This window comes from Colias eurytheme, chromosome 31, assembly GCF_061535395.1.
Source record: "Colias eurytheme isolate Ceu_HAF_F1 chromosome 31, ilColEury1 Martin Lab GWU primary, whole genome shotgun sequence".
Taxonomy (NCBI): domain Eukaryota; kingdom Metazoa; phylum Arthropoda; class Insecta; order Lepidoptera; family Pieridae; genus Colias; species Colias eurytheme.
The window spans coordinates 122,119-149,492 of record NC_143010.1 but is presented as its reverse complement, the minus strand read 5'-3'; the positions used below and the strand labels follow the sequence as shown (position 1 = coordinate 149,492).

General features: G+C 33.4%; 2 protein-coding genes across 2 annotated transcripts; one reads left to right on the top strand and one right to left on the bottom strand.

Moving 5' to 3' along the window:
* Positions 1 to 4,493: 4,493 nt before the first annotated feature.
* Positions 4,494 to 16,946, bottom strand: Aduk (unc-51 like kinase 3 homolog Aduk). Its single transcript, XM_090119018.1, has 13 exons — positions 16,770 to 16,946; positions 15,393 to 15,550; positions 14,402 to 14,486; positions 13,904 to 13,958; positions 13,414 to 13,501; positions 11,797 to 11,912; positions 8,460 to 8,557; positions 7,789 to 7,941; positions 7,216 to 7,373; positions 6,547 to 6,698; positions 6,085 to 6,245; positions 5,694 to 5,768; positions 4,494 to 5,265 (listed from the first exon to the last, which is right to left on the bottom strand). The coding sequence occupies exons 1-13, from the start codon at positions 16,854 to 16,856 to the stop codon at positions 5,197 to 5,199; spliced, it is 1,455 nt and encodes a 484-aa protein (XP_089975144.1). The 5' UTR covers positions 16,857 to 16,946; the 3' UTR covers positions 4,494 to 5,196.
* A 7,541-nt stretch (positions 16,947 to 24,487) lies between these two features.
* LOC149895291 (uncharacterized) lies at positions 24,488 to 25,709 on the top strand. Its single transcript, XM_090118753.1, has one exon. The coding sequence runs from the start codon at positions 24,933 to 24,935 to the stop codon at positions 25,707 to 25,709; it is 777 nt and encodes a 258-aa protein (XP_089974879.1). The 5' UTR covers positions 24,488 to 24,932.
* The last annotated feature ends 1,665 nt before the right edge of the window (positions 25,710 to 27,374 follow it).

Genomic DNA, 27,374 nt, shown 5'->3' with positions numbered 1-27,374 from the left:
CAATCTAAAAACTTTCGCATTATCACTACCTACATAAAACAAAGATGCTTTGTCTGTCCCTATGACTCTATGTATGCTTAAATTTTTAAAAGTACTCAACTGATTTTGATGCGATTTTTTTTAAAAGATAGAGCAGAAATTCGAGAGGAATGTTTTAGTATATAATCAAAGCGGGTGGAAAGCTAGTTTATTTTAAATATTACCTATTTAGTAAGAAACAAATATTGAAATTAATATATTATTTCATTGAATAAAGCTTGCAAATAAAAAAAAAGAACGTTAAATTAGGAATAGTTAAATTGAAATAATATTTTATTATGTTTTACGATTACAAGGAAAAACTCATTTACGCGGGTGAAACCGCGAGACACAGCTAGTATTAAAACAAGACCACATTCAACACAACATCATTTATTCACAATCTAACAGGCACTTGACTAAGAAACTTCATCAATAAAACTGTAAACGCAACCGCCGTTCCTCCCAACCCGAGTACGACGAGCCACCACACGCCATTTGTGAAGAAAAACGATGGCCTTCGTTCGTAGTGGTATACGTTCGAGCTGGTTGGCTGTTCCGTGTCTGTGGCTGAAAGCAGTTACTTTATTTCAGTTTATTCATAAAAAAATGGAAAAAAATACAGATAATATAAAATCAAATAATCGTATCCTATACTCATAGTTTTTAGCTGAAGAGTTTGTGTTTTTTAATTTTTTGTATCAAAAAACTACTTAAAAAAAATATTTTATCGATGTACCTATATTATGTCATCCCTGAATGTTATCTTAATTATTTAAATGGGTATTGTAAATGCGTTAGTAACTTTCTGTCTGTCTCTTATTCACGCATCAAGCACTGAACCGATTTGAATGAAATTTGGTACAGAGATAGCTTGAAACCTAAGAAATGACATACGATAGAGGGATAGGTCTTATCCCGAAAAGCCCACGTGAACGGGAACTATGCGGGCGAAGCCGCGGGCGCTAGACGGATATAGTACTAAAACTGAATGCATGATAACATAAAATTAGAACAATGTCTTGAAAATGTAATTAAGTTATTAGTACCTGTAGAATTTTATAGTAATTATAATATTTGATAATAATAATTAATAGAGGTCATGAAGTCAGAAGAAATAGGACTCAGAGGACGATCACAGATCAACGTGTCACGCCATCTAGCGACAGTTGAAAAACACTTGGACGAGCATGATTTTTAAGGATAATAAAAAATACATAATGATTGGTCATTGGTCTGTACTTACCTTAGGTACTTACAATAGGACGGTAATAATGCGAAAACTAGATAAAATATAAAAAAGCATCAATAAAAAGTCACGAAAATACGAGATTTAAAAATAAAATACGACTTACTTGCGCTTAAAGTTTTCCGTTCGCTGTCTGAAACACTAAAAGAAACACAATTTGATGTATTTTATAAATAGGTATTCACTGCCTAAACATAATATTATTCTTTAATTAAAACCTGTGATTAAAACACAAGCAACTTAACGCGCCTAATCAAAAAACATTCTTATGTTGAACAGTGAACTATGATAGATTTAAAGTCTTACAGCTTACTCAGGAAAAAACATTAAATTTTAATCCTTCTAGCTATGTACATTAACTAAAAAATATAATTAACGAATTGAATAGAGTCTTCTTCACACAAAAATAATATTGTAGTGACGATATAACTACATTCTAAACTAATATTTTCGGGAGGAAAACTTATTAAAGTACTTGATCGATTTTTAAAAGCCTTTTATCTTATTTTTCCTGTGTCCAGCTGAAGCCAGGACAGGCGTTTATTTAGCATAATAATTATTATTAGTAACTACAGGCAATGTTTACTATAAAATAGCAGGCTAGGATGCATGTCGCGGAAGAATTCCAACAAATACCCGCGGCCCCATCATTAAAGCGGCTCGACGGAACACAGTGGGGTTTTAGTCGGTAAGAATCCGACATAACCCACGGCTCCTTCCCCGGGGGCCGTGGGTATCTTTGGAAGATTTCCCCACTATAAAAAAAAAAAAAAAAAAAGGCTACGATGCATAATATCATACATAATTATGTATTATATATTTTATAGTATAATATATTGATTTTTTTAAGGTTTATTATAATTACATATCTACTTTTATGTATTGGTGACGTACACTGTTATATTCCTTAAAATGTATCACATTAACATCGATCAGTACTGTGGTAGATAGCTCAACATATTTAGAATCTTGTATCGCAAATAACACACACGCAGTAAAAATTTCGTTATTTTAAATTTCACAGCACTTGGACTGTAGATAATAATATTTGGAACGATAGTTTGATATACATATATATTGTTACTATACTTACGTAGGATCTTTATCTTTATTCTGCCATCCCATGGGAATATCCGCCTTCTAGCAAACACAAATATATAATTTGTCAAATATGATATTGCATTGAAGTTTTCTGTCAAAACCTTTTGTGTTTGCTATATAGAAGGTTGAGAGAACGAAGTATTTATCTAAATAGCACGTAAGGGCGTATTCAGAAAGAAAGCTTGAAACTTATAAGCGCTTATCGGCGCTTGTCATGTTCATATATTTTCCTGCGCTGACAAGCAAGACAAAGGAAAATATATATGAACATGACAAGCGCCGACAAGCGCTTATAAGTTTCAAGCTTTCTTTCTGAATACACCCTAAGTTGTGGACGAAGCAAGCACAATTTGTTTTTTCATTATGTTTTTATTACTTCCCCTGTAGAAATTCTTCTGCTTTAATGTCATATATTGCCCTTTTACATGTTTTCACTCCTTTAGAACCTTACGCCATAAAAAAACGTTAATAAATAAAAATGTGTGCGTGTACTAGTGTACACACGTAAGAAGTGAAACTTTTTTATGACCTTATTAAAAAATAATTTAATATTATGCAACTTATAGAAATACCTACGTCGAATCACGTGGTAGGGATAAGAAATTAATGGCGCGTAACGGAAAAATATTACACTAAATATTTTTCCAACCCCGATAAAGAAGTTTCACTTCAATAAAATTTAACGCTTAACACATTTGGTAATTCATTTTGTTTTTGTTATATAGAAAAGCACATAAATTGATAAAAGCCTTCAGTGACTATCGAATACTATTATTATTGCATACAATATTTTAATTTCATTATTCTAAGATTGATAGTGTAAGGTACCAACATGCGTAAAAAAGGAAACGATTCTTTTTGGCAAAAAAGCAAGCAATGAATTTAATACAGGATGTAATTTTAAAAGATTTTAGTCGGGTTGATTCCTGCCCCCCTAGTCAAGTGGCATTCTGTTAGCGTAGCGTTCAATAGAATATACTACGAATGTATGAGATTGACGTAACCGATACGTTTAGGCTGGGCTGGGCTGGGCTGGTCAGTTTGATAGGTTTTTCTTTGAAAAATACTGGAATGTTTTCTTTGAATAGAATTTTCTATAAACAGGAACTTTCCTTCTAGGTGGAATTATAATTATTATTTGTTTAAATATGATTTTTAATAGGTTACTAGTGTTGCGGTTTCGAATCCTGACTCAAAATAAAAACCCATTCTTTCGTATTTTTCTCAATAGTCAATATATATGTCGCAGGCAAATTGCATTATTTCGCCATTTACAAAAGGTCGGCATTTTGTAATAATATGTCAAGAATTCGTAATCAGAAATTTTTCGTTTGGATAAACTCAAACTCAAACATTCATTTATTCAATTAGACTACTATTTAGTAGCACTTTCGAATCGTCATTACATAGTAAGATAAGGGGGTGGGTTAGGTTAGGTTCGTCTTTTGCACGCCTCATAAGCGAAGCGTTGAGGTGGGTACTACTGTCACTTCGCGCAAAACATCTGATTTTTCAAACTTAAAATGTCTTTATGTATCATACATTGCACTTGTAAGATAATACATACACACACATATTAAGAAAAAACACTATTTTTAACGTTCATGATATTTTTGATGTCATTTTTGTTATTTAAACTAGTTAAAAAACAGTTTAAAAAAGTTCTGTCTTGGACGTCCGTGTGTCTGTATGTGCGGATCCTTTTTCTTGTTAACACGATAGCGACCGAAATACTTTACTAATCGAGTCTTTTTTTTTCTCTTACGCTTGAGTATGCTCAGGAATAGAACCCTTTCATTTTTCAGGGTCTGATTCGATGTGGTTTAATTGTTATTAAATAAACAAAAATAATAATTAATAAATATTTATTAAAAAAAAATTATGAGGCGTGCACTTTTGGATTTTCCAAATTATTTAAAACTACACAGAAATAGGCTCCGTCGGCTCGCGACCGTCTTTTTGTAGAATTTTGGAAAAAGTAAATCCTCAGCATTTTACAAAATGTCGAGCATTTGTAAAAGAGATTATACAATTTGCCTGCGACATATAGAAATTGATTCATTATGGATATTAATAAGGGCAGGAACAAAACAACAAAAACAATTTAAAAACATTTATTGCATTAAAGGCACGAACTTTACTTATAAATAAAAAAACAATATGTACTTATATAACAATTTTTACGCAAAATAACAACATTTCATAGGCAGTCTTTTACTTTAAAATCCATGCTTATATAAATAAAAGTGACATTCTATATATTTCGCTTTCACAACTAAACTGCTGTACAAATAATGATGAAATTTAACATAATTTGAATACACCATATTCAAATTTTTTTCACAAATAAACATTTATAAATATTTAGAAATAAACTAAAATAGAAATCTAGCTTGACCCAGGTACAATGTATCTGCTAGGAAAAGTATTATCAAAATCAATTTAGTAGTTTCTAAGTTTGTACACAAACTCCTACGAACGGCTTAACCACAGCTTGACCGATTTTAGTAAAATTTTATATGTATATTCCGGTAGGTTTAAGAATATGTTGCTAAAAATAATTTATACGTGATATTATACAAAAATAAATTAAATTTTTAACAAAATACAAATTTTCATAATATTATGACTTGTTTATAATAATTATGCAAAAATTTCGTAAACGTAAAGCTTGTTATAAGAAAACACACATTACAAGCTTTTGTGAGAATAAAAATCTGTGTGTTTGTGTGCTTGTATGTATGTATGTACTATCCGATTCAACTTAGAACTTTATTTATTATAATTTTTAAGATCAACGAAAAATAAAACAACATTATTTTATTATGCTAAGATATTTTACAGAAGTCTGTGTTTTCGTCCATTTTTTCTGTTTGCTTCTTTGTCTGTTCGTCTACCTGTAACAGTGAAATATAAAATGGTTAATATTTTCGAAATGATTAATATGTTTCTTAGTGACTCGAAATTGGTTAACCGATTGTGGTGAATATTTATTTATTTATTTGGAGATCTTACAGAAACAATTAAAGGGGTATACATAAATTAATGACATAATCAATAATAACATTAAAAATTGTTTCCTCTACGTCTCACAGTGTACAAATGTGAAATTAAGTATTTTTTTAAATAAATACTGTTTTGCAAGGAACAATAAAATATAAATCGGTATTTTGACTGTTTTATAACTATGAATTTAAATTTTTATCACGCCAAACCAAAGTTACTTTGGTTTAGCTTCGATTGTTCATGTCAAAATCAACAAAAAACATTAAAAAATAGCAAAAAATATTTATTTTTGTCAAAATGATACATTTTTCATACTCACACTATTATCTCTATCTAAATAAGGCAGTCGTAAAAAGCGCGCGAAGCCTCGCGGCTTTTCCGTGTGGTTTTTATCCTGAAAAAAAGAATAAATATCCTAATAAAATAATATTTTGTGTGCATTTAGAATATGTACTTGATTTTTTTTTACTCTTACCATAAAATATTAGATAATAGACCATTGATAGACCAATTACCTTCAAATTAAAACATTAATGAAAATTAAGTACTAAAAAAAGAGCGGAGACGTGTCAGAAGTGAAACTTCTTTGGCAAGATTCAAAGATACCAAAATTGTCGCGTCATGACGTGACTGTATCGTCATGACGCGACCTTGAAATTCTACTGTAACGCGCCTAAAGAAGTTTCTCTTTAAAATAAAAAATATATTACCTCTATACATTGCTTGTGCCTATGATTCGACTCGTTGCTAATAGCAACCGGTACACTTTGCATAGCAACAGATATGTTCTCGTCGGCAACATTTGTATTGTTGGCGATACTATTGTGTATTTGTGAGTTATTACTCTGTTCTTCTCTTATTTCAGTTTGATCTGAAAAATAAATTAATATTTTGGATAAAACGGGCATTTTTTAATTATGTAGTCTACAATAATACAGCCAGAGGTTGTGGGTTCGATTCCCACCCGGGGCAAATATTTGTGTGATGAACATAGATGTTTGCTCTGTGTCTGGGTGTTCATTATCTATATTTAAAGTATTTATTTAAAATGATATAATTATGTTTATCAGCCATCTGGTTTCCATAACACAAGCGAAAGCTTAGTATGGGATCAGATCGTGCCGTGTGTGAAAATTGTCCTGTCCTGAAATAATAATATAAAAAAAACTCACTAAACTCATAGCTATTCCCCGACGCCTCCCCACTACAGCACGTGTTTATCCTCGTCCCGTGCGTTTGGCCCAAAGCCCCAGTTTGGGGGACATTGGGGACGGATTGAGGGGACTTTAGATAACGCTTGATTTCTTCAGCCCGGTCCATGTAGCTGTGTAAAAATTTATCAACACATGAGGAAATTCAATCACAAAAAGAAAACATAAATTTGGAAAGCATTTATATCAGTAACAACAAAAACATGCGGGAACATTCGATTTTTTCTGGGAAATATATAAAATTGCATGAGGAAAGGTTGTTAGTTGTAAATGGTGAAAAATTATTAATTTTAATTGAACACACAAATATAATTATAACGAAGAAAAAGTTGTGTAAGTTACAGGACATAATACTAACATGCAGCATTAAGTTAAAGAACTTAAAAAAAGGTTGAACAAATTTTTAACAAAATTCGGTTTTTTGAACTTTTTTCCACTTACATCAATACAATACACGTGTAAAATTTAAAAAAGTTACTTGAATACAGGCAAGGTAGAAAAGTCTACAATTTCGCAATCGCAATTTTTACCATTTTTTTGAATATTTTTTGTTGTTTTTTTGTATTTTTCATATTTTTTATGTACTTTTTCAACTTCCAACCAGTTTTAACCCATCTAACACATACTCACCTAGCCAGTTTAGCACTAAGAGCAGTACGTCGCAAAGCATCTGGCTCACACCTCGCGGCCGGCACTAAGTAACGCAAGGCTTCACTGTACAGAGCTAACGCGGTGGGCAGAGCGCAACTACATTCCGCGTCTATTGCACGCTTTATGAGACCCACCGCCTGAATACATAATAAATAAAATATAAATAAAAATTCTTTATTGACAAAAAATTTACATTTTGAGATATTGAAGTCTCTGACTCCCAAACTAGGTAAAAACCTGTATGTCAGGAGTCAAACAAACTTTATAATATGTATTAGCATATCTGTCGTGACCATATCGTAGATTTGCTCATTTCATGAAATGATCAATGGTTGTATGTCTATTGGCCACATCATGATTCGTGATGTGGTTTGAGCAGATCAATGATAAGAAATAGTTTCTCGATATTGCCTAAACGCGCGGTTTTTTCATGAACTGATCAAAATTATTTGTAATATCGTAAAGCAGTTACATAAACTATTGATAGAGGCGCTGCAAGCGCTGTGTTTATGACGATGATGATGATGATAATTATGACGATGAAAATTTTACCTTAACGTAATTCTCCTTCGAAGGCATATGCTCCAAATCCAAATATTCATGATTAAAGAAATCCTCATATGTTATACGTTTGTCCGGGTCGTGTTGTAACAGCCGAGTGAGGAGGTCTATACAGCCGGGTGATATTGACGAATTTGCGGGTATCTGGACATTTTGGGAAATAATCGACAGTTAAGTATAAAAAATCTATGTTATTAAGGTAGGTATACATATAACCGATTGCTTATTTTGCTATAAGTACATTTACATACAATGGAAAATCCAACACATAAATTTTCAGTTGTATAATATTAGCATAGATTAGAAAAAAAAAGACGTGTGGCACTCGGGGACTGCCGCGGTAAAGCTATTGCATAGCATGCCTTCAAGCCACACCTCAGTGCCCGTCGGAGTGAAGAGCGTGAGGTTTTTTCGTTACGGAATTTCTCGATTCGGTCCCCGCGCTCAAGGCCCGCGATAGAAGCTATGCAATAGCTTAAAAAAGAAAACTTTTTTGTTCGTAACAAACTTCTAACGTACAAAAAAGTTATTTTTTGTCATTGTGAAAAACTACTAGATCGCTTTAAAAATTCTTTACCGTTTAAACTATTAGAAATCTTTAACTTTAGTTACATAGGTAATTTTTTTGCAAAATAAATCAAATTATTTCATCTAATACTCACCTCTATAGGCGCTTTCCTCTGTATCTTATCTACTAGTTCTTTAAACGTGTTCGACGAGTACGGAGCTTTGCCGAACAGACATTCATACATTATCACACCTGTAAGAAATTATAACTACAATTTTTATATTTTATTTATTTTTGAAGCTTCTTTAGGCGTCTTGAGAGTAAAATTTCAAGGTCGCGTCATGGCAATACCGTCACGTCATGTAGTAAGGCGTCAACCGCCTGCTTGGTACAGTGGTTGACGAGTGAGCGTGAACGTAGTCCTGGATTCGATTCCGGGTGGGGACGTTCCCACCATCGTGACGAAGAAAAAAAATGAAAAATGTCTTGGTTTGGTAGGAAACAAAAGGCTGATCAGTTTGATCACCTACTTGCCCCTAAAGAAAATCCTAAAGACATGCTACTTCACTTTGACTGACCGGTTGGCTTGGTTCGTATTGGCCCTGCCTTCCAAGCCTTCGAAACAAGGTCGTGGGTTCCATTCCCACCTAGGATAAATATTTGTGTGATGAACATAGATGTTTTCTCTGTGTCTGGGTGTTCATTATCTATATAATTAATATAATATAAGTATGTTTATGTTTACAGGACGTCGCAGTGTGGGACGGCCTACAACGCGATGGACAGACGACCTGATCAAAGTGGCGGGGAGCCGCTGGATTCAGGCCGCTGGTGATCGGTCGTTTTGGAAATCTTTGGGGGAGGCCTATGTCCTGCAGTGGACGTCCTGAAAGGCTGGAAATGATGATGATGATGATGTTTATCAGCCATCTGGTTTCCATAACACAAGCGAAAGCTTAGTATGGGATCAGATTGTGCCGTGTGTGAAAATTTTCCTGAAATATTTATTTATTTACTAGCAAACCCGGACTCACGGAGCTCGAGACCTTTCCAACGAATGCAAAACCGTGGAAATCGGTTCGTGCGTTCTGGAGTTATAGCGTCAGGAAGGAAAACCCGACTTATTTTTATATAGTAGACTAGCGACCCGCCCCGGCTTCGCACGGGTGCAATGCTGATACTAAATACCATAGAGATTTTAGTTTCTGTGATCTGTGCTAAATACACTACAGAAATTTTTTTAACGTTGTATATAAAAACATAGCGGCCCGGCCGGCCGGTACCGCCGCAAACGGTACGTCCCGCAATTTTTAAATCTGTAATATCTTCGAAAATATTCACTTAAATCATACGGTGTAAAGGGCCATATAGATCTATATTAAATGAACAATGTATTCAAGGTATTTATTTGGTTAAGGATTAATGCTGTATTGGTTAAAATCGCTTCGAAAATTATCCATTATTTGTCGTAAAAAGTAAATGACAAAAAAAAGTTATTGTGGGTTATCCATAAGAGATAGACATATGCCATCGCGGACTTTTCTGTAGACCTTTTCAATGTGTACAATACTTAGTACATTATTTTGATAAAACTCGTAGGGTTCAGCCTGCGTTTGCAATGTAAGCGGAAAAAATTATTTACGACATCACATTAGAAACCTTAAAAAATAACAGTACTTCTCCACTATTTAATGGATGTTATTATACATATAAACCTTCCTCTTGAATCACTCTATCTATTAAAAAAAACCACATCAAAATCCGTTGCGTAGTTTCAAAGATTTAAGCGTACAAAGGGACATAGGGACATAGGGACATAGGGAAATAGGGACAGAGAATGCGACTTTGTTTTATACTATGTAGTGACTAGCTTTCCGCCCGCGACTTCACCCGCTTTGTCTAAAACCTAATAAATTATATACTAAAACCTTCCTCTTGAATCACTCTATCTATTACAAAAAAAAGACGGGTTGCACTCCGGGAGTGCCGGCAGAAGTGAAAACTTGATTATTAACGTTCAGCATGTTTGATATTTTGGAATGGTATCCGTCTTACGCATGGAATATAAGGGCAAAAAAAAATCCGTCTTACGCTTTTTCGATCAGGCCACGTGTCCTGAGTCCTGACGCGAGTTTAAGATTTTATACCCAACTAGCGACCCGCCCCGGCTTCGCACGGGTGCAATGACGGCCGGCCGGTACCGCCGCAAACGCTACGTTCCGCAATTTTTAAATCTGTAATATCTTCGAAAATATTCACTTAAATCATACGGTGTAAAGGGCCATATAGATCTATATTAAATGAACAATGTATTCAAGGTATTTAATTGGTTAAGGATTAATGCTGTATTGGTTAAAATCGCTTCGAAAATTATCCATTATTTGTCGTAAAAAGTAAATGACAAAAAAAAGTTATTGTGGGTTATCCATAAGAGATAGACATATACCATCGCGGACTTTTCTTTAGACCTTTTCAATGTGTACAATACTTAGTACATTATTTTGATAAAACTCGTAGTGTTCAGCCTGCGTTTGCAATATAAGCGGAAAAAATTGTAATTATTTACGACATCACATTAGAAACCTCAAAAATAACAGTACTTCTCCACTATTTAATGGATGTTATTATACATATAAACCTTCCTCTTGAATCACTCTATCTATTAAAAAAAACCGCATCAAAATCCGTTGCGTAGTTTCAAAGATTTAAGCGTACAAAGGGACATAGGGATATAGGGACATAGGGACATAGGGACAGGGAAAGCGACTTTGTTTTATACTATGTAGTGACGCCGCTAAAGAAGTTTTCACTTCAAAAAAATTTACTTTATGCAACTTTACAGAAATACGTCGAATCACGCGTGGTAGGGATAAAAAAAATGGCGCGTAACGGAAAAATGTCACGCGTAACGAAAAAATGTTACACTAAATTTTTTTCCAACCCCGATAAAGAAGTTTCACTTCAAAAACCGCATCAAAATCCGTTGCGTAGTTAAAGATTAGCATACATAGGGAGTAGGGACATAGGGACAGAAAAAGCGACTTTGTTTTATACTTGTTGTAATAGGCAAATATTATAATCTGTATTTTAGTTATTGTATAGTCTGTATGGTATCACTGTAAACTGCAATTGTCTTTGCCCTCCTCCTGTCTGTGTGGTTCGTGGTGTAATGTGTGCGCACAATGTAGTTTGTAAAAAAAAGACGGGTTGCACTCCGAGAGTGCCGGCAGAAGTGAAAACTTGATTATTAACGTTCAGCATGTTTGATATTTTGGAATGGTATCCGTCTTACGCATGGAATATAAGGGCTTAAAAAAAAAAACATCCGTCTTACGCTTTTTCGATCAGGCCACGTGTCCTGACGCGAGTTTAATATTTTATACCCAACGCCGCTAAAGAAGTTTTCACTTCAAAAATAAAGATAATTTATCAGCATCCACAAGTTGTGTTTACATACAATTATTTCAACAACACTATGTAGTGACACTCACCGACGCTCCACAGATCCACTCGCGCGTCGTACTCACCGGCGACCATCTCCGGCGCCATGTACAGCGGCGACCCGCGCACTGAGCGCATCGGTTCCGAACTCATGTATTGAGCGAAACTTGTGTACAAGGAATATTAGCAAAACATTAAGGGCCGATTTTTCAATGCTCGGATAAAACTTATCCGTCCAATAAAGTATTACACGATAATATTAAAATTTCACGTAAACTGTCAAATTCGGGCAATTAGAATACGTTTTTAAAATGGTAGTTTTATACATTATTCGACGAATAAGTTTTATCCAAGCTTTGAAAAATCGGCCCTTATTAAATAAAAATAACTACGTTAAAAACATTCGACTTCAAAAACAGAAAAGTTAAAATAAAAAAAAGACGGGTTGCACTCCGGGAGTGCCGGCGGAAGTGAAAACTTGATTATTAACGTTGAGCATGTTTGATATCCATCCGTCACGCTTTTTCGATCAGGTCACGTGTCCTGACGCGAGTTTAACATTTTATACCCATTACAGAAAAAGTGCTCAACGCCGCTAAAGAAGTTTTCACTTCAAAAAGATTTGCTATTAGTGCTATACATTTTTTTGGTCCATGATATTTACTGTTTTATCAATAAAATTACTAAAGTATAATAAATAATGTCGCAGTCATCTGGTTGAATCGACTCTGAACTTGGCACCCGAGATTTAAAAAATACACATTTTTTTGTATTTTTTGTAAATATTTCTGTAGAAATTAGAGAAATTAGTTTTAAAATTGCTTAAAATGAAAATATTCTTAATGTTTTTTCTGCATACTAGAATCAACTACAAACGTTTATAGATGAGAAACAACCGGATTTTTTTTCCCAATTTCGCCTATAAATTTTTTTTGGCGCAACTACAAAAAGTAACTCTCACGTATTTATTATTACGTATCGAAATCTTTCAAATGAACACAAAAAATATGTTTTTTTTAATCAGGTGCCAAGTTCGCATAGCCAATTAAATCTGCTGTTTGATTGAATAACTAGCGCGTTCATTGAATGACGATATTCAATTGAATGACTAAAGGGAAAGCCGTCAAATTGTTAAATGTTACACTTTTGACTGAACGTCAATTAGCATAATCGTTAGTTTGGATTAGGGGCTGGGTTAGGTTAGGTTCGTTGTATTTTTAACTTCAAAGAAATAGGAGGCTCGGTCGGCTCGAAACCGTCTTCTTGTGAAAAAAGTAAATTCTCAGCAATTGTAGCAGAAGCGTAGCGTGCCTTGGCGGGGCCCCGTATAAAAATTTGTTTGGGGGCCCTTAGGTAGGGTAAAGATTTCTCACAAAAGCGCACGTTGGGGGCCCCCTCGACGCGGGGGCCCCGTATAATTGATACGGCAGATACAGCGGTATCTACGCCCCTGAATTGTAGTCATTCAACGAATGAGCTGGTCATTCAACAATATGCATAACTAAAAAATTTTTCTAGAGCCATACCATCAGAAAGTGTGGAAAAAGTGATTTTTTTTTTCAATTTTCAAAAATATTGAATGTCTCGAAAACCGAGCGACTTTTAAAAACACAAAATTAATTTTTAGTTTTAAATATATAATTAATTTAAAAATATTAAAATCTTACCCAAAATCGCCGACTTTAAGCAAGTATTTGCCATCAGAGTCTTTGTGTAGAAGAAGATTGTGCGGTTTTAGATCCATGTGTACTACGCCTAGGAATAAATTAGGAAAAACTTTTAAAAACTGTTCAGGGATTAAACTTTTTTTGACGTATTTTAAACGCGATTTATTCATGTAAAGATTGTCTGGCAGAAATCGCTTACAGCGATAAGACCGCCCTCTGTACATATTTTAACTTTTATCGCTCTTCTGTTGTAATCCTGTATGTGTGTGCAATAAAGAATTTTTCATTCATTCATTCTTTAGGCGCGGTGAGAGTAACATTTCAATATCGCGTCATGGAAATACCGTCACGTCATGGAGTAAGGCGACGATTTTGGTATCTTTAAATCTTGCCAAAGAAGTTTCACTTCTGGCACGTGTGCTCGGCACACACGCTCGGTTTAATTAATGCGAGTAAGTACTAAAAATTCTAATTACTACAGGTAACTTACCTTTCTCTCGTAAGAACTTCAATGCTGACGCAAGTTGCTGTAGAAAATATAATACCTGTAATTAAGCAAAAAATATAATATGTATATTAATTGGCACTAGTTTTGCGCCCGCGGCTTCGCACGCGTAGTTCAAGAAAAACCCGCATAGTTACTCTTTCACGCAAATACTACTGAACCGATTACAATGAAATTTAGCACACATATAGAGGGTAACTTGAATTAACACATAGGATAGGTTTTATCCGGAAAATCCCACGGGAACGGGAACTATGCGGGTTTTTCTTGAACTACGCGTGCGAAGCCGCGGGCGGAAATCTAGTTATTAGTATAATGATTATAATCCGTTGGTATAATAAAAAAAAAACACTAAAGCACAAATATTTTTTGTCCTAATAATTCATCCTAATTAATTCCTACTTTCAAATAGTTTTATTGAAAAATTCATAGCATTTAAATTCTTATATTTTTTTTGAAGAAAACAGTCATCAACTTACATACCTTAGTTTCTGGAACTCTGCCATACCTATGTATGTATTTCGAGAGATCACCGCCACAGCAGTATTCCATTATTATGTAGATGTTGCTGAAAACATTAAAAAAAACATTCTACATTTTTTTTTTACAGATTTTAAACACAACTTAGCTAGCTTTCCATGCGCCGCTTCATCTCTTTGCTGAAAAATGAAAAAAATATATACTACAACCTTTTTCATGAACTACTTATTTAAAAAACCACATCAAAATCTGTTATACAGTTTTAAAGATTAAGCGCCGATTTTTCAATCCTTGGTTAAAATTTATCCGTCCAATAAAGTATTAACTGTAACAAGTTATGCTCACATAGGCAAAGAAAATGGAACTGAACTTGATTCACAGTGCTAAAATTCATTTCACATTTTCAAAAAATCATATTAATTATGCAACATGCCAGAAAAATCATTGAAATTGTTCTCTTGATAATTTTAATTGAAATTTAAATAATACTGTACTTTTTATTGTTGAAATTGATATTTTTGGTTTTATGGCATTCTAATGCTTTATAAATATAAATTTACTAGTGGTCTGCCCCGGCTTCGCTCGTGGTACATATTTCGCAATAAAAGGTAGCCTATGTTCTTTCTCACGGTCTAAAGATTATCTGTGCCAAATTTCATCATAATCGGTCCAGTAGTTTACGCGTGAAAACCATACATACATACAAACCTTTTCTCTTTATAATATTAGAATAGAAAAAATTCGATCGCACCGCGCGCCATCTATTGTGTGTCCCTCAGACACATAAAACTGAAAGAATAGAATAAATTCGATTGCTCTGGCGGGTCACGAGTGGCTGAATTGGTCAGGCCCCGGAATGGCGCGAAAGGATGCAGGTTCGAGTCCCGCTGAGTGATCGAATTTTTTCTAAATTTATAATTTTTACTGTTCGAAATTAAATTGGACTACCTCAGGGTAAAGCTAATTTCTTAATCAAAACAGTATTGAGCCTCACCGATCATCCCAAGTGAACTCCCTCATGTGTACAATATGAGGGTGTGTGAGGGTCTTCATCAGCCGTATCTCGGAGACCAGATTGTCGACCGCGGCCCCCGAGTGCTTCACTAGCGACTTGTCTATACATTTCACTGCTACTGTAGTACGCGCGCCTATCTACAATTGATTAGAGACTATACTAATATTATATAGCCGAAGAGTTTGTTTGTTTGAACGTGCTAATCTCGGGTACTACTGGTCCGATTTGAAAAATTCTTTCCGTGTTAGATAGCCCATTTATCGAGGAAGGCTATAGGCTATATATCATCACGCTAAGACCAATAGGAGTGGAGCACTGCGGGTAAAACCGCAGGGCACAGCTAGTAAATAATAACAGTGAGGATATGTATAGTATGTACATTTTAAACATAATAAATGATAATAAGTAATAAATTTAGTTTCATATTACACTAGCTGTGCTCCGCGGTTTTACCCGCAGTGCTCTGCCTCTGTTGGTTTTAGCGTGATGATATATGGCCTATAGCCTTCCTCGATAAATGGGCAATCTAACACGACAAACAAGAATTTTTCAAATTGGAACAGTAGTTCCTAATTAGCGCGTTCAAACAAACAAACAAACTCTTCAGCTTTATAATATTAGTATAGATTTAATTCAAAATTTTTTAAACTTATCAAGGATTACCAAAACAATAATTTCATGGTTACAGGGGGTTGTTAGTATTTTAAGGGCTGATTTTTCAATCCTTGGTTAAAACTTATTCGTCAAATAATGTATAAAACTACCATTTTAAAAACGTATTCTAATTGCCCGTATTTGACAGTTTACGTGACATTTTAATATTATCGTGTAATACTTTATTGGACGGATAAGTTTTATCCAAGCATTGAAAAATCGGCCCTTAAATGTATAAATTATTTTATTACACTCTTTGGATAAGATATTCTTCTGAATAGTTACTGCGAGGTGCTGAGTCAGTTTTTTTAAGTATCAAATACCAGGAAATTGATTCATAGTCAAAATTATTTTCTGTCATTTTCATTTTTCAACCTTTATTTCCATAATAACAAATTAAATTATATTATACATGCTACTAGCTGCAGTTTTGAGAATGTGATTACATATTCTAAAATGAACTCAGTTAACAGAACTTAAATTCATAATATGAAGAGACAAAAACAGTTTCTAGTTTTTTTGACAATAGGTCGAAAGAATTCTTATATAGGTACTATAGTTATAAAAATTTGAAACTCTATTAAAAGCTTAACAAACATCATGAAGTATATTGTATGTAATTAAATAAATTTCAAACTTATCTCACTTTGGGCAAATACGATTATCAACAAAGAGCAAACAACATATTTTGAATTAAAATACCTTTGTATAAGCCTTATATACCGTTGAATAACTCCCAGACCCAAGTTTCTCAGTAAACACATATCCTTCCACTTTTGGAAAGGACATTTTTACACTCTGTAGCAGAAAAAATTAATTAAATTTTCAAATTCATTATGAAAATTATTCGAAACTTCGAAATTCAATTGTATACAGTGTCAAACTGAATGTCAATAGTCGAGTAGTGACATTGACATATAAAATTGCCATTTTACAAATTGCGTGTAAAATGTTGGAAATTTAAACTTGTTTAAACTGAATGGAATATTGTTTTATTTTTTCATCGTAAAACTGCCGCGGGAAAATTGCTAATCCATTGAAAAGTTACATTTGGGGTTGCGTTTTTTAGAGGACGCAATTTTATTTTTTGATGTGTAGGGGGGGACAGTGTGCAGCTTTTTTTAATCATTTTACGAAAGAATGATATCAGACCATTTTTATAGATTATTTTTGGAGGAATAACTTTTATATACAACATTTTTTAATTAAGTAAATAGATAAGGTTTTACAGCGCTCCGAAGTAAGTACTATTTTTCAGTACCCTTAACAAAAATAATAAGGGTATGTAATAGCAGCTCTATATAATTCCATACAGAGATAATACGTGCGATTTTTGAATTTTTTGACTGACAGGCTACCGTCACCTACCGCCCGAATTGTTTTCGATTGTGTATCACTCTGAATTGACTCCTATTTCTTTCGAACAAGGTGCAAGATGCAAGTGCATTGTTTAGGGCACTTACGATTCAATGATTCGGGGTGATTCGGGTGTTTCTGGAAATACGATAATAATTAGCGAAGATCTGCATGCGCATTATTAATTTTGGAGTACTGTATATATCTTGGATTTTTACATCATTCATAATTTATTACATATTCGCATGAACATTGAAATAAAAATCTTTAAGTTAGAATGGGAGCCAAAAGGCATGCAGCAGCTGGCATTTTATTACTTTCTTCAAAATTAAAATTGAAAATAAAATTTCAGACACATATTATCTCTTAAAATTTGAGATACATTTCAAACAGACGTGATAATATTATTGGATATTTTATAATCACATTAACATCCAATAATAACAATTAAGTACTAATAATATACATATTATAATGTGAACAAAACCGAGAGCTTTAGCAGTTACATGAATAAATTAAGTATTTATTTGTCTTAATTCGATAAAACAACAAAAAGAACCATTTCATTCAAAATGATGGTCAAAATCTGTTACTCCTTCAAATAATTTTTGTAATAGTCTATCTCGTTAAAGCTTACAAAAACCGCTGTTTTTGCAAGCTCACTACATAAACCGTTAATTTGATCACACAGCCGAGTTCATATTAAATATTAAGCAGTTTTTACAACCGTAAATAATAGTTACAGAGGCTGGCAGCCACCCAAGCGAGGGACATATCGTAAATTTGCCGCGCGTTTGTTTCAGGCGTTGCAGTAATCGGTTAAGTAATTGTGTAGCTGTTATTTTTTTGTGATACAAAGAATTAAATTCTGTAATATAAATAAAGTTTTGTAAATTAGAAAGAGTTAAGCTTTTATTTTAATTAACCCGTCTTGTCTTTGCCATTTTTCAAGGAAAGCTTTGCCGAATTATAATATACTAGTGGTCCGCCCCGGCTTCGCCCGTGGTACCTACATGTTTAAACTATCCTATCTCTCAAGTTGGATCGAACTGCACATGGTGTGCGAATTTTATTATAATTGGTTATGTGGTTTAGGAGTCCATTGAGGACAAACATTGTGACACGAGATTTATATATATTAAGATTATGAAATTCTAAATGTATAGACTATAATTTTTGTAGGTGTCCCTTCTTTCAGTATTGTTTCAACCAGTCCAAGAACTGTAATAATTGTATCAATCTTCAGTGTTACGTCGGTCAGGATTGCAAATGCAAATATAGGAATCTTGATAATTCATTCATTTAAGTTGACTGCTTGCAAAGGTGTTTTTACTTGTTTTTGATACTATGGGTTCGGCAAGCCGTTTCTACAGAGAAGAGCGTGCAAAATATGTAATAGAACACCGAATTATGTTTTATTTACGTTGATAATAATTAGTTACCTCAGAGTGGTGAAGATAAGTCGTGGATATAACACCTCGTCTCACAATCAAATGATTTAATTTTTTTGATTTTACGAGCATGCACTACCTAATTGCATTTATTTTTTGTTCTATAAAAATTATAAAAGCTAACCACGAGTCTAAGTTATTTAAAAAAAGTTCTTAGTTCAAAAACAAGTAATAATCCTAGTAAAATTTATTTAAACTAAATTAACTTAAGCCACCTGGTTTAATCCTATTTATCTCAACATTCTGTTTTAATAGTAACAAATGGCCAGCATTGGCAGCCTCCCAACATGTCGGTTTTGTGGCCTGTAATTCGCAAGTAATTCGTTAATATTTGACATTTGCGTTATGGCGCGAAAAATATGTCATTCCATTAGCAATGGTGGCTGAATGTGACAGAAAAACAAATGGCTCCAATATTTGGAATCACTGGAATAAACGATTGTATATGGGATCAATTATGTTGATTTTGTTTTTGACATGTTATTAATGAAATGAGCTAGAGTAATAACCAAGAAGCTTATATCTAATACACTGGAGATTTCAATATGAACATTAACTTGTAACAAGAAAATATGACCTTGAATGACGCCTGTATGTTTTTTTATCCCTTTCACACCTAATTTGCTGTTCATACTGAAATCTCCAGTGTATTAGATATAAGCTTCTAGGTAATAACATAACAGTTATTACCAAGAAGCTTATATCTAATACACTGGAGTAACATTTGTTGTAATATTATACGGCTGACGAGTTTGTTGTAATATTATATGGCTGACGAGTTTGTTTGTGCAAGTTAATCTCGGGAAATAAAACTTCTAATAAAATAATATATTTTATGTCTGATAGTCCAATTTCAGATAAGCTACGGGTCAGAATATAATACACGCTACGGCCTACGACCAATTGTCGCACATAAGAGAAAATATTAAAAACTTAATAATTATATACTGCTATATAGTCGAAATTGTGTAGGTGTTATATTTATAGTTATAGTAAGTATATGTATTTTTATATAATATATCATAGTATTTGTGAAATTATATAAAAAAAATTCATACTAAAACATTATCATTATTTTAGAATTTAAGTTGCGATAAAATTCTCTGTAGTTGAGTTTTCAGCTAGTGCCTATGCAGAACTGCAGTAAAAGCTCCACAAATTCAATATTTCACTGTTTCGTTCAGTTTAAATAAAAATATATGTGTTCTCCTGGCATAGACCATAGTGCATGTTTTTCGACTCTTGCAGAGATGTTAAAGACAGTAGGTAGTTGCTTTCAATAAGGTGATCTGGGTGGTCGTGATCCTGGTGACAAGTTTATGAAACTTTTTTATTTAATACAGTGCTTATAAAAAATAACTTTAACGCGCATCTTGAATAATAAACTTCGCTTTTATAACGAAGAAATGTATGGATCATAATAAATAAATAAATATAAAAATTTAAGTTTTTATTTATTGTAATCTTGTATTGTTATTTTTTTTTCAAAAATGTACGGTGTTGTTGCTGGTCAAAATAAGAAGAAGACACAAGATCATAAGAATGAGGTAAGTAATTACTTAATTAACTTAATAAAAAATATATTTTAAGGGGGGAATTGCATCTGCGTCCTTCACCGTATCATGCCTTGTGCCACTATATCACCAAATATTAAAAAAATTCAAATATTATTAAATTGCATTTAATGCTACAAAATGGGTGCAAACTGCATTTTTTATTTTTTCTCAAATCAATATATAATTTCCTCTGACGTGTGTTTGACTTTGACATCCTCCTGAAAGGCTGGACCAATTTTAATGAAATTTTGGGTTCGTTCGAAAATGGTTTGGATTTACAATTCAAATGCAAGCAAAGATGAGGGCAAATCCTTGTACATGTATATAATTTAATATTTCTGTTCAGCCTGAGTGAAATATTTTATTTCTCTGTAAATAAAATAATATGATACGAAATGTTACCAACATGAGTGATCACGAAAGTTGGGAGATTGCTTATAAATAATATATACCAAGTTCCGTCCTGTAATAATAATTATTATGAACATAAATAATACATATAATATATTTATTGCTATTATTTCAGAACGACGAATCAACAACCAAAAGAAAAGGAATCAAAAGCTTCTTCATGAAATACTTTCAAAAACGCCCGCAAAAACAAAGTAAGTTGTTAAAATATAATTAAATTATTATAAAGAAACCAAGATGAATAAATACATTTTTTTAACTTGTTCAATAAACCTGAAATGTTTGGTACCTAGCATGCAATAAAATTATTAATTTATCTACTCATAATAAAACGTAATTTTTTATTGTAATAATGTAATATTATCAACTACAATATTATTATATGTGAATTGTAAAAGAGATTTTAAAACTTATCTAATAGGTGTGCTTAAAATTTGGTAGTTTTTATTCACACTATATAGCAACACTAAATAGTTTGACAGTTATGGTCAATAGGTGGCATTGTATTTTACTGAATAATTTTGGAGTATCGTATGGAAATATTTAATTATTAGATGTGATTTTAATTTCAAATATATATATTTTTAGTAATACAAAATTTAGAAAAATGTAACTGGGTATTCAATGCGTTCTACTGCCATCTAGGTTAAAGTCACATTGACATGACATTGACAGATGGCGCTTTCATAAAAATTCTAGCCTCCCTAAATAAATACAAACGGATTCGCGAAGCCAAACGAAATTCCCATCAGAAAGAGATGTTTCACAGCGAAAAAGGAGCCATAAGGCTACGCGCAGACATACAGCGTTCTGCGTTCCACGTTCTGCGTTCTGCGTTCGTCAGTTCTGCGTTCTGCGTTCTAGCGCACACAGGAGCCGTTCAAGACATTTGCGTTCTATTTCGTGACTCTCCGCACGTGAAACATGCCTCTCGAAAGTTCATCTTCCGAAGATGAAGCCTTGCTTTTTGTGGAGTCTAGAGGAGTCAAAAAAAGTAGAAAATGTTGGGTACACCCTTAGATTACAAAATAAAATGCAGATGGAGCATGACAATCATCCATCGCCCTTGTCAAAGAAAATACGAAATCAAAAACGAATACGGACCTCCGCCAGTGCTATAGCGATTCTAGTGTCATGCAATACGTCAAAAGTCGTTTGCTATTTTAGTAAAAAAATGCTGTCTTGTGATATTTAAACGCTGTAAAATTTGTTCCCGAAAACAAACAAAAAGATAAAACATCGTTTTACAGGTTTTCTGTAGATTATTTGGCTTATATAATTTTGTATACAAATAATAATTTTACATATACGAAGGAATACAAAACTTCAACGTATGCTGCCAGTATTATGAAAATGAATTTGCCATTTTAATGGGTAAAACGGTAAAATAGTTAAAAGATCTTCGGGGTAGTGCTTTTCGATCTTGAATGTGATTAAGTATCTGTATAGTGCAATAAAGGTTCATGATCATTATTAGATAATTTTAATAAGCTTAATACTTTTTTTGTTACTTAAAAGTAACAAAAAAAGCTTAAAAAGTCAGTCATTTTCGCCCGCGATTTAATTCATTTGAACTCCGTGATGGATATGACAAAATTATTATTATTCAGGAATTATATTTATTTACTATCCAGTAAAGCAGCTGACCAAGAAGCTTATATCTTATACACTGGAGATTTCGGTATGAACATTTGACGTGTAACAAGAAAATTGTTGTGTTTTATCACTTTCACACCTAACTTGGTATTGCCACTGTTAATACGAAGTTTTCCCAAGGCTATGTATGCTGTAATATTCTGTGCAAAAGGTTAGTTTTTGTACATGAGTTTGTTGATAAATTGCCAACAACGTCATTCAGAAGCATTGTTGGATGAGACAATTATTATTTATGCTAAATAAAATAAGTATCTGAACCAATTATTAAAAAGCGATACTCCCTGATTATGGGTAGTTACCAAAATAAAATTGTAGCAACTCTCACTTTGACAATATGGCATAAGTGTCAAAAAAATTGCGTCGCTTCGAATATTTAAGTTAATATTGTTGCGTATTTAATAAATATTTTCCGAATATAAATAATGTATTGCATTGTGAAAAATTGCAGAAGTTTTTGGACACCAAATTCTGGCATAAAATTTCACAGGCAAGCATCGAGATAGTATGTACTACGTACTAGAGAGGCGATCGCTACTACACTCTCTTTAACACGAGCTAGAGGTAAGAATCACAAGTCTCTTTAGTCTGTGTCGGACTGTGCCCCCCGCTTGCCGCGTCAACACGTGTTATTGCTCTGTTCAAAATGCCTTCGTGTTTGCTTAGATATTGTTTTACAAGTTCCCATAATACAAACAAAGCCCGAGGAGTGACTTTTCACCAGTAAGTTTCCTTATTATGAGTAAGTCATGCATTTTACTAATATTGTTATCATTTTGCGAAAAATCACCACGCGTTCTGCGTTTCGCGCCATTTTTCATAGACTAACAGCACAGACGTGACACTATCGATGAGTCTGTTAAAAAAATGTAACTGGATTTTTTTAACTATGTATATATACTAGGAAAGATTACCGTGGTGTAGTACCTAAATATTTATACTTTTACCCGACTACGCAAAGTAAAACGGTAGGTTATATTAAGTAATATTTATTTATTTACCTATTTTTATTTATTAAAAAAAGGTTAATCAACAGTTGTTCCAATAGGATTTATAAATTATTATGCACAACAATTACAAATAAACACAACATTCACAGAAACTAATACAGTAAAAGTTCCTTAATCGCGCTTCCTTTATTCGTGTTTTCACTATTCGCGGATTAAAAAAATGCGACCCAATTTCTATATTCACGACTAAAAATTTTTTTTATTCGCGGATTTAATAAGTACATACATAATAATAAAATTATTCCAATAGGTATCTTACCCAATATCCTTGTCAAATGGAATAATAAGAAAGTAAAATAGATCTTATTACAAGTTTGCCTAAAGTACATAATATTATGTTCTTAAATGATATCGCCGAGGCCTTTGACACAAGCCGCCTTTGTCGCAAGCCACCTCTGCGGCGATTGATGTTTTTGAGAATGTAAATAAACAGAATGGAAGCAACCTTATAACTCAATAAATAAAGTATATTTTTAAATGTAGTTCCGTTTATAGTAAAAGCCGCTTTGCGTATTTATTGTTTCGTCTTTCACATTCGTTACAAAAATTGTGATCGAGTAAGGGGACGTCCATAAATTACGTGAGGTGTTTTTTAAAATTTTCTGCACCTCCCTCCCCCCCTGGTGAGATGTCGTGAGAATTTATTCAACCCCTCCCCCATCCTCGAATCTCACGTGAGATTTTTCAAAATGTGAGTTTCTTATACGTAAACGCCATCAACATTGAATCATCGTATCCATTTAATTAGGGCTATTATAAACCAATACTCCAAAATTCGATTACATCATGAAGCAAAAACTGATAAAACTATTGATTACTACACAAAACGACAAAAGCTTACTAAATTGATATTATATTTAAAGGAAATTAAAATACATACAGAGAGGAGGGAAGTCTGTCTAACTGTCAATACGGCACTCGTCAATAAATAAATTTTTAAAATTGTTTACGTGATCTAAAACCAAGTGAAAACATCTAAAACGTAACTACTATACAAACTGCTTCGAATCAATATAAATAACAAAGTGCTCAAACAATACAATTTATAAAAAAGTGCATGAAAAACTTCTTGTCATCACTCACTCGAAATCCGTTAGAAAACATAGAATCCATCATTACACAAGTGCATATAACTAGTGGAGTGTGTGTACGATAAAAAGGAACTTGAAAACACCATAAAAGTACGTAAACAAAAAACATTTAAGATTATAACCCCAAAAGTACAAAGTAAACATAACAAGACGTTAATTAATTATCGATCAAAGTAGCAGCACCATCTATTACGACCCATTAGAACTCCTTGGTCGAATAGAACTACGCCATCTATCAGAAAATAGCGACACCACCTAGTCCGCTCGATCCGATCGATTGAAGATAAAACAAGAAGTTCACACCTTTTCTCATAGAGGGCGCTGAAATAAAAAGGATATGGAGGAAATAAAAAATTATATGTTAATTAACATGCAGCAAGATTTAAAGCAACAAAAACAAGGCATGTTAGAAATGAAGGAAGATATTAAATGTACTATAATCAATAGTCTCAACGAAAAATTTAACAACTTGGAAATAAAAAATGAACTTTTGGAGAAAAAAATTGAAGAACAAACAAAAATAGTAAGCAACCTAGAAAGACAGTTTAGACGCAAAAATTTAGTCTTATTTGGCGTAGAAGAGAAAGAAAAATCATATGAAGAACTCGAAAAAATAGTAATAAACATAATAAATACATACATAAAAATCTCATGCGATGCTAACAACATCGAAGCTGTAAGAAGACTGGGAAAAAAGAGGGAGAAAGTAAGACCGATAGTAATAACATTCAACACATTGGGATTTAAACTAAAAATACATAAAAATAAACATTACTTACAAAATACTTCATACTATTTAAAAGAAGACTACCCAATCGAAATTTTAAATAAACGGAAAGAACTACAAGCCCAAGTACAGAAAGAAAAAGATGCAGGCAATATCGCTTTTATAAAATACGATAAAATTATTATACTAAATAACCAACAACATCCACAAAAACAGCCAAGCAAAAGAATCCTATCAGAATCCCCGGAGACAAGTCAACCTACCAACGAAAATATTCAACAAACTAACAAACAACCACCTAAGAAGATACATAAGCCTAAATTAACAGCCGCCCAGACAGCATCAGCACAACGCCAAATGACGACACCTAAACGAAACAAAGAATAGCAATCAATATTGGACCCTCTCCCAACCTCAATTCTCCCAGTTCGGCCGGTCACCGCGGGAGAGTATGACCAAAACCCCCCAAATAAAAATGAAACTATTAAAACTACCTTTTTTATTTGCTCCCTTAATGTAAGATCATTATCTTCTGATCAAAAACTTATAGAGCTCAAGGCAGCACTAGAAAATATTAACCATGATATAATAGGTTTGTGCGAGGTTCGTCGCTTAGGAGAAAAGATAATCGAAGACAGTGATTACATCTTTTATTACATTGGCCAAACAAAAGGGCTTCATGGTGTAGGTTTTCTAGTTAGGAGGAAATACAAAGATAACATCATAAAATTTACCGGAATATCAGAGAGGGTTTGCATACTAGAAATCAAGCTGGAAAATATCTGTTTTTCATTAATCCAGGCGTATGCGCCCACTGAAAATTCATCTCAGGACGAAATAGACTGTTTTTATGATGACTTAGCGAAAGCCCACGATATCGTATCTACTGAGAACATATTCTCTATGGGAGATTTTAATGCCCAAATCGGAACTCCTGAAAAATACGAGCGCCCCATCGTAGGCGAGTATGGTTATGGCATTAGAAGTGCTCGAGGTACGCGACTGATTCAATACGCACAAGAATACAACCTAAAAATAATAAATACAATGTACAAACTAAAACCTAAAAATCGTTGGACTTGGATCTCTCCTAATAGAAACACAAGGAATGAAATTGATTATATTATGACGACGAAACACCGCTTAATCACCAAATATGAAGTTCTACCATCTTTCTCTTTCGGATCAGACCACAGACTAATAAGGGTAACTATGGACCTAAAATCAAAAAAGAAAAGCAGACGGAATTTTTCTAACCTGTCTAATAAGCTGAAAACTCTACCCGAGCAAGAATTATACCTCTCGAACCTTAGCAAATTTATACCAGATCTTTTAACGGCTCAAAATATTTACAACGCGCAGGAGTACTACCAAGAAATTATCCACTACATTAAGTCAAGTCTATCAAACATTAAAGTTTCACAAAAGAACAAAATACTGTCAGAGAAAGCGCTAGAACTGATGAAACAAAGAAGTACACTACAAAATAAACCAAAACTAAATAAATCCGACAAAGAAAATCTAAAAAAATTATACAAACTTACCAACAGAGAAATAAAAAAATGTTACGATACCTACAGAATAACAACTATACAAAGACAACTCGATAACTCCAGATCTGCTAAAAAAGCTTTTAAAGAACTTAATCAAACCAAAACATGGGTACCTTTCCTGCAGTCTGGCGATAACAAATGCAAGTCTCGCTCAGAAATAATAAAAAAAGCTACCGACTTTTATGCTAATCTATACAGTGAACCACCCACAAAAAAACAAACCAAGACTGATTACCACTATACTGACACAACTCCAACCGTACAATTTTCAGAAAAAGAAATCTTGAAACAAATAATGAGACTTAAACTGGAGAAAAGCCCAGGACCAGATGGGATCACTAATGAATGTATCAAGGTTGCGCAAACTCTACTACTGGCACCAATCACTATCCTATGGAATAAAATACTCGATGATGAAGCTGTACCGCACCAATGGTTAGAATCTGAAATTACACTACTGTACAAAAAAGGCGATCCAGCAGATTTAGGAAACTATCGT

What these genes read in the sequence shown, in the direction of transcription:
- Aduk (XM_090119018.1), bottom strand. Translation starts at nt 16,856, where the DNA reads ATGTCCTTTCCAAAAGTGGAAGGATATGTGTTTACTGAGAAACTTGGG. An exon ending in GCAGAGTTCCAGAAACTAAG is followed by an intron (nt 13,959 to 14,401) that starts GTATGTAAGTTG and finishes GCTTAATTACAG; the next exon opens with GTATTATATTTTCTACAGCA. An exon ending in CTTAAAGTCGGCGATTTTGG is followed by an intron (nt 11,913 to 13,413) that starts GTAAGATTTTAA and finishes CTTGTACACAAG; the next exon opens with TTTCGCTCAATACATGAGTT.
- LOC149895291 (XM_090118753.1), top strand. Translation starts at nt 24,933, where the DNA reads ATGGAGGAAATAAAAAATTATATGTTAATTAACATGCAGCAAGATTTA.